General features: G+C 32.7%; 3 protein-coding genes across 4 annotated transcripts in view; 2 read left to right on the top strand and 1 right to left on the bottom strand.

Moving 5' to 3' along the window:
• LOC104799725 overlaps positions 1-849 on the top strand; it is a 3,984-nt gene extending 3,135 nt beyond the window's left edge. Inside the window, 1 exon segment of the mRNA XM_010522365.2 lies at positions 828-849. Within this exon segment, the coding sequence (XP_010520667.1) occupies positions 828-849 (22 nt within the window).
• A 1,359-nt stretch (positions 850-2,208) lies between these two features.
• Positions 2,209-2,776, bottom strand: LOC104799418 (copper transporter 3). The gene has a single exon (XM_010521941.2). It carries the CDS (start codon positions 2,718-2,720, stop codon positions 2,274-2,276), a length of 447 nt encoding a protein of 148 aa, XP_010520243.1. The 5' UTR covers positions 2,721-2,776; the 3' UTR covers positions 2,209-2,273.
• A 1,670-nt stretch (positions 2,777-4,446) lies between these two features.
• On the top strand, positions 4,447-5,242 carry LOC104799417 (copper transporter 2-like). Of its 2 annotated transcripts, XM_010521940.2 has the most exons (2): positions 4,458-4,854; positions 4,894-5,242. In XM_010521940.2, exons 1-2 carry the CDS (start codon positions 4,587-4,589, stop codon positions 5,115-5,117), a joined length of 492 nt encoding a protein of 163 aa, XP_010520242.1. In that variant the 5' UTR covers positions 4,458-4,586; the 3' UTR covers positions 5,118-5,242. The 2 variants fall into 2 exon arrangements, with proteins under 2 accessions (XP_010520241.1, XP_010520242.1); XM_010521939.2 differs by having other exon boundaries at positions 4,447-5,242.
• The last annotated feature ends 2,753 nt before the right edge of the window (positions 5,243-7,995 follow it).

Genomic DNA, 7,995 nt, shown 5'->3' with positions numbered 1-7,995 from the left:
GTAGGGGCCAAATTTAAAGATACATATATATATATATAATTTTGGTTTGTCTCTGTTAAAAGAAATAATAAATCAAACGGGTGGTGGGTAATAAAAATAAATGATTAAAAATGCCCGTTCTTAATATTGTTGCCGGTTTATCACGCAAGATCCAATCATTCTTGATGATGTGTATGTATAGTACATATGAATGTTCATATATGTTATTGCAAGGGTACATTGGATTTTTTTTTAGTGCAAGTTTCTTTGTAATAAAATGCATCGTCTTCTTTCATGAATTAATGTAGTAAAAGTTCAATTTGTTTGATAGTTATCCGATCTTTGTTACATAATCACGGGAGTTGATTTTCTTTCTTTATTACGAAGAGAGAGAGAGAGAGAGAGAGAGAGAGAGAGAGAGGGAGTTGAGTTTAATTACAATTGGCATAACATGATTTAAGAAAACGTTAACCTTTTAAAGTTGCTAATCAATTCCCGATATGTTTTGTTTGGCTCATAGAACTTCAAACCAATATAAAAAAATCATATTTCAATAAATTAAATTAACACTTTTGATAAGAAATTTATCTATATCCATTTTTACGATTAAAAAGTCAATCGTAAGCTATTTGGGTCAGTGAAAAAGAAATCGGAAGCACTATAACATATATATATGTGATGATAATTCAAATTTATAATTATTATATATAATATCATATGGATGCCAATTAAAGAGGGAGAAGATGAAATTAATATAAGAGATGAGTCCCCAGCGCGTGCCTGATGATGTTGACTTTTCTTCCTTCCCTTTTTCTTTTAAATTTGATTTCATGTGCTCTTGCCATTAGTGGGGCATCATTCTTCACGTGAATTGTTGTTGTTGTTACTATTAAATAACCCATATAACATTTTAAAAAATATGTTACATACAAAACATAGACTAATAAGTGTTGTTGTCTTACATTTAAGAACAATAATAAGAGAGAAAAAAAAGAATAGTGTCAGTCCGAAATTATTTAAAATTTATAAAGAATACATGTGTGGAATTATGACATTCATGGGTCAGTTAATATATAGTTAATGGAAGGTCGTTAATACTCCAAACTCCAAAATTGCACTTTTTGTTTTCTAATGTATCAGCACCAAACATCCATGTACGATGTACAACCCGCCACGTTTCTTTTATTTTCTTTATTGTCTTTCAGTTTTTTTTAAATTAAAAAAAAAAATTGGGATCAAACATTATGAATATGAAACATGTTTTCTTCACGGCCTATTTCGAATAATGTGGTCCTTACTCCTTAGTGTACCCCGTCCCACTTGACAAATAGACTACATTTTGGAAATTTGTGCCTGTATATTAATTATTACCATGTCAAATTGACTAGATATCGAAAATTACCCATTCTTTTTTTTTTATTATGAAAAATTACCCATTATTTTATACGTATTGTTTCTTTGTTTTTGTATTTGTAATTTTTTTTTTTTACTTTCTCTGGGCCCAAAATGGTCGGCCCTTTTTCTACTCTAATCAATAACCTAAGTGAATCAACTTTTATATGGGCCTTAGGCCCATTTCTTAATTTGATCAATATATTTTGGGCTTAGGCCCAAATCCCAACTACACCATTCACCTGACAGAATTTCGAAATTTATCCTTAAACCAGTGTGTATATATGCACCCACACCCACGTGCACTTCATAAAATATTCTAAAATTTTAATAAAAGATAAAACGACAATTGCAGGGGTTCTTCACTCAAATGACCCAGATGGGTCGCATGAATTTCACCTGTACACCAGAAAAAATATAACACATTTTTTTCTCCGTAAAAAGACGAAATTACCCTTAATGAATCACGATATTTATCCGTTCGAAAACAACTTCGTTATTACGACTTCGTAATTAATTCTAAATATAGTTACAAAAAGGTGGCAAAAAAAATCATACCTCTTATTTTAGTTGTATATCAGTTATATGTTAGTCGCAAAAAGGTCGTAAAAAATAAAACGAAAAGGGTATTTTGGACTTTTTCACCCGAAAAGTGGGTTAAAATTGAAAAAAAAAATTTTTTTTTTTGGAAGTGGTGTACCCTGAAATTGGTGTGAAACAAGTAGGTTATTTGGGTAATTTTCCCCAATTGCAGGTAATGAAGGAGAGAAAAATTCATTTTCTTAGTCTAATTAATGAAAGATTAGATCCCATAATTATATTTAAAACTCTAATCACTCAAACAAAACCTGAAATTATAAAATTATTCTCCCAGAATTATAAAGAACACAGAGTTACGCTCATCAACAATGCGATTGGACACATGTAACGATCTTGGAATCCGTGCTCCTAAAAGCCCGGCTTCCGAATACAAAAAACCCTAATCCGAAACCAGCCATGGCCGCCAGGAAAACTCCTCCGTTGAAGGACATCACAGCCAACATGACCAGGTACGACAAGCCCGTACGGACAGTGTAGACGGCGGTCTGGGCGAGTCCGCCGCCCAGGGGGGAGCCGCCGGGACGGAGGAGACGGCAGCGAGAGAGCCACTCGGAGGCGGCGGCGAGGAGGAAGATAACGGCGAGGCAAAGCCAGTACATGCCGAGGTTGTCGCGGCCGGGCCATCCGTCGAAGAGGACCTCCGTGTCTTTTCCCCAGAAGAACGTCATGTGCATCATCATGCGGCGGCGGCGCGGCGGTGGGAACATAGGCGCCGTTGACGGAGCCTGGTTCTGTCCGATCATGTTCATGTTTTTTTTTTTTTTGTGTTTGATGATGAAACCAATGCGAGTTGTGTGAGATGATGTTTGCTTATAAGAACGGTTGAGGGTTACGTGCCGTTTTGGTGTGTAGTACAGTTTGAACGTAAAACGCGATAGATCTGTTGGATTAATTTTGTACTACTGTACATCTTTTAAAAAATAATATTAATTAAAATATAATCTTCCATTCTGATTTTTTTTTTCAAATTTCGAACTAAAATATTTTTTATTTTGCTGTTTATTTGACATAAATAAGGAAAATCTCGTTACATTTACCAATTTAGGAAAATAAAACAAGTCGGAATATTTTCGAAATTGGAAACGTGGAATTAATTCGGAAAATTATCAGGACAGCCTCAGCCGACCCATTGGGCCTACTAACAAAACTGGGCCGACCCGACCATGTGATGTTCGGCCGCTAAATTAATTTTTTTTTTTGTTAAAACAATTTTACGACGGAGGATCCTAACTCTCCTTCGGAAGCGCTAACTAAGTAAACTTCCGATCCGAGAGTAACTTTTGTAGAGTTTTCATTTGTGAATTTACCTCTCACCCTAAACTTGACCACTCGCCCACGATATGTTGGGTCGCTAAGGGTTCGACTGGTTGTATCGCAGCGGTTGCGGTTGCAGGTGATGGTGTTTTCAGAGCGTTTGATAGCGATTATGAATGATAAGTACTGACTGGTTGATAAGTTGTTGTTGGCAGCGATTGCGAGTAGGTGCGATTAAAAGTGAATGATTCGTTGCGATTGCGGTTGCGTTTTGATATAAATTATAAAAAATATTATTTTAAAATAATTTTTTATAATAATTTTAATTAAATTTTTAGTATCATTTGATAAAAGATTATTTACTAAATTTATAATAATTAAATAATAACTTTAAAATGTAAATATTATCAATTTAATTTATTTTTAAGTAAAAAAATAATTTTATTATAAAAATTATTAAAAATAATCATTATTAAATCTAAAAAGTATACTATTATATATTTTTTTATTAAAATATAATACTAAAAAATAATATCAAATCATAACACTAAACAAAATCATCACAAATATATATATATATTAGAATTTTTATATAATTTTTAATGAAAATATTTTAGTTTTTTTGTCAAAACGCCAGAAACCGCTACCAAAACGCAAGATAGAAGCTGCGATTAGAAAACACAAGTTTGGCTGCGGTTGCGGGTGATTGCGATTTAACCAGTCAGTTTTTCAATCGTCTGTAACCGCTGGAAATCGCAACCGTTCCGTTTACGGGTAGTGGCAGTGCAACCAGTCGCCCCCTAAAAATTAGATTTATCGAAAGGTTAGGGTTTTTCATTTGCAAGCAAATTAATGCGTCCTGGTTTTATATCCAAAATATAACAATGTTTCTATTTAGATATGTATGGGTATACACAACTTCTAGTCACCCACTCACATGTCATTTATGGTGTGATGTTACGTGTAACGTTCTACAATTATGGATATAAAATGAATTAAATATTTTTAAATTGGGATTACAAATTAGGATTTGCCATCTCATTCGGGGTGCAACTTTCTTAACATTTTTACTAACGGTAGTTGTAAGGTAAACCATGATTTTCTCTTAATGGAGAAAATAATAATAATAATAAAAAATTGACGTTTTTAAATTAGAATTACAAAATAAGAAGAAGAAAAAAAAGGTAAAAAAATGCTGATTTAATTTCTAAATTTTACTTTGTGTAGTACACAAGTTGACAAGTCAAAATGGCTGTACTGTACGCGTACGTTACAACACCATAAATACCGACGAACCCTTCTTAAATTTTCTCTCCTCCCAACCAAAAAAAACAATAAATCCGGACAAGAACCAATAAGCGATGGATCATGACCACATGCATGGCATGACACCACCGCCACCATCAACATCCATGATGAACAACGCCAACGGATCATCATCATCCATGATGAACCATCCACATAAAATGATGATGCACATGACCTTCTTCTGGGGCACGAACACGGAGGTCGTCTTCTCCGGATGGCCCGGCACCAGTTCCGGCATGTACGCGCTCTGCATCATCGTCGTTTTCTTCGCCGCCGTCGTGACGGAGTGGCTCGCCCACTCCGCCGCCCTCTGCCGCGGAGGTGCCGTTAGCCGCGCCCCCCCCGCCCTCTGCCGCGGAGGTGCCGTTAGCCGCGCCGCCGGGCTCGTCCAGACCGCCGTCTACACCCTCCGGACAGGCTTGGCTTACCTCGTCATGCTGGCTCTCATGTCCTTCAACGGAGGCGTTTTCCTCGCCGCCATCGCCGGCCACGCCGTGGGTTTCCTGGTTTTCGGAAGTAGGGTTTTCAAGGACTCCGGTGACCGGAAAATCGCCGATCTCCCTCCCTCTGGTTGCGCTTGCTGATGACGATCTATTATTTGTGTTGTGATGTTGTATGCATATCCTTTTTGTTGCCAAAATGATATAAATCTTTTTTTGTTGTAAAAAATGCAAAAAAAAAAAAAAAATGTTATTGTGTGGTAGGAATATGGCTATATGTTCTCTTCACATAATTACTTATATATATATATATCATTTTAAAATTTTATGGTCATAAATATATTTCATATACGAAAATAATGGAATTAGTAAGAAAAATCGTGCCTTTCGGAATTAAGAGAAGTTTACAATATGGATATATATTAATACTTGCTAGTCTATGAACTATGATATTTATGTGAGTAGTATAATAATATTTATGGAATTTGAAAATATTAAATATTAGATTCAGAACAAATTGGTGGAAAACACAGTTCTATGCATCCCCGTGACTTCTCAGCATTCATCTGCTCTTTTACAAAAAGACAAACGTCTTGTTCTCTTCTACAAAGACGAAAGAATTCTCTTCTTGGCATTTTTTAAACAAAAAAAAAAATTCATATATATATATATATATATGTATGTATATGTGTGATCAATTTACATCCGAAAAAAAAAAGCTAAAAACATATTGATCATGTAACAGATGAGATTGAAATTTTTGTCACGTCTACCCCAACCGACGAAAATTCAACTAATTAACCAAATCTATCAAATTCGAATAAAAATTTGTTGTTTAAACTATAGTGGTTTCTAAATATTCTAGATTATATTGAAAATTTTGTTGGGATATTTTGAAAACAATGGTTTGTTTTTGTGTGAGAAACACTGCACCTAAACAATTAATGCAACATGAAATTAATATATTTTAGGCATCTAGGGATATTATATACGAGTAGAGGCGTGCGTGTGAGATTTTAAGATGGCATTGACTCAAATTAAATACAAACTTGTTTTTTTTTTTTATTTCCATATTTGGTTTCAATTTTGAATAAAAAATGTTGAACAAATAAAAACTAGTAATAATAATAATCATCGTCAGGATGATATATTTAGAAAGAGAAATAAAAATTTGTTACATACCCCCCTAAAACGGCATGCTCCGTGCCTGTTTAGTGATATAATGACACGCTTATTGCTAATTTTATACAAATTTCATTAAATAATTATCCTATAGTTTCAATACACACGTACATTTGAGTGTATCACACACATACACCATATGACAAGATCATTGTTCATATATATATATATATAATCGTGGAAGTTTTTAGAGCTTGTCCTAAATACTACTTAATTAATTTAAAATCGTCTAAGTTTTTTTTTTCTCTCTCATATGCAATATTTGTAACATAACAAATATTTTAGAACTTAATTAGAATGCTGTTATGGTTTTCGGAATTGTATGGAATGAGAACCGAAGCAATGCATTTCGTGTTGGGCCAGTAAAACGGGCCTAACTGGGCCTTATAATAAACAATGTTGGGCTATTTTGTCGTATTATTAGGCCCAGTTATTATACTCGCTAGTCACTATCAGATGGGTTAATGATCTTTAAATCTTATATCGACAATACACACACACACACACCGATGCATATACCCATGCATGCATTGAGATAATAGATACACGCATATATTAGCGTATTTAATTATAAAATTTTTAAAAATTCAATTGCGGAAACAGTATGTATATATATATAGGGAAACAATAATCATTGAAGCATGTGGTTATTTATAATATATTATTATATTAATGGTTATAGTAGTTATTGTATTTTAACTATAGTGGGAAACCTTAGTGACGCACGTACCATGAAATCAATAATGTAAAAATATCATTTTCAACCGTCTTTTCATTTCAACTCTGATTTTTAGTGGGAGAATATAATTATGAAAAAGTTGCATATATATATATTTTTTTATAAGTGTTAAAATGTTTACACTAAGAGAAAAATGTTAAAATGTATATACACTAAGAAATACGTACTAACAGGTGCTTTTTATAGACGTAAATGATGTGGATTTGATCAACAATTTAGGCAATTGGTAATTAAAGATTGAACATTGATCTTTATAATTATCACACTATTAATTAATTATTTTATATCATATGATTAATACTAGCAAAATTTAAAGTAGGAAAAACGGCATAATTATTCTTGCTTCTTTTTTTTTAACTTTTAAATCCATCCAAGTATCTTTAGACCAAAAGATAAAGTTCGGAAATAATAACACGTCGTGAGTAATAATAATAATAATGAAAGTACTTGTTGTATCAATTATCATGTACAGTTTTATACCAGTGAAATCATCTTATACAAAAAAGTACTTTTAATTGCCTTTTATGGTATTATTATTTCATTTTAGACAACACGGAAAAACACACAAATTCTGTCGGTGTTTCTGTTTGTTAATATATGATATTTCTCATATATATATATATATATATATAATGGGAAATGGGACGTCGTGCGGTCACGATGATTACTTTTTCTATTGTAGAATTTAAGATTCAAGTTGACAAAATATCAAGAGATACTAAGATACTATTAATAATAAAAAGCTCACTACATATATAGATAATTTATTCATTTTTTGATTCGACCCTATTCCCGGGGTATAAGATTTTATTGAATGAAAATACTGAAACTATATTTATGATTTTTGTACGAATCAAATTTACTTATTACATATTCAAATATTACTTATAAAATCATTTTTTTACTGGGAAAAGTTAAATTATGTAAAACTATCCACTCAGTTTATTATTATTATTATGGATGGTCTCTCACCTTATTTTAATATAGGGCAGTGCCATATTCTGTCCACTTTGGTTTGATTTAATAACAATTGTTATTAACATTCATGAATTATATAAAAAGATAAGTATCCATATTAAGGTCTTTACGAAACCACAGGCT

This window comes from Tarenaya hassleriana, unplaced genomic scaffold, assembly GCF_000463585.1.
Source record: "Tarenaya hassleriana unplaced genomic scaffold, ASM46358v1 Cleome6, whole genome shotgun sequence".
In the NCBI taxonomy this organism is placed as follows: Eukaryota; Viridiplantae; Streptophyta; class Magnoliopsida; order Brassicales; family Cleomaceae; genus Tarenaya; species Tarenaya hassleriana.
This window is presented reverse-complemented; position numbering and strand designations above follow the sequence as displayed.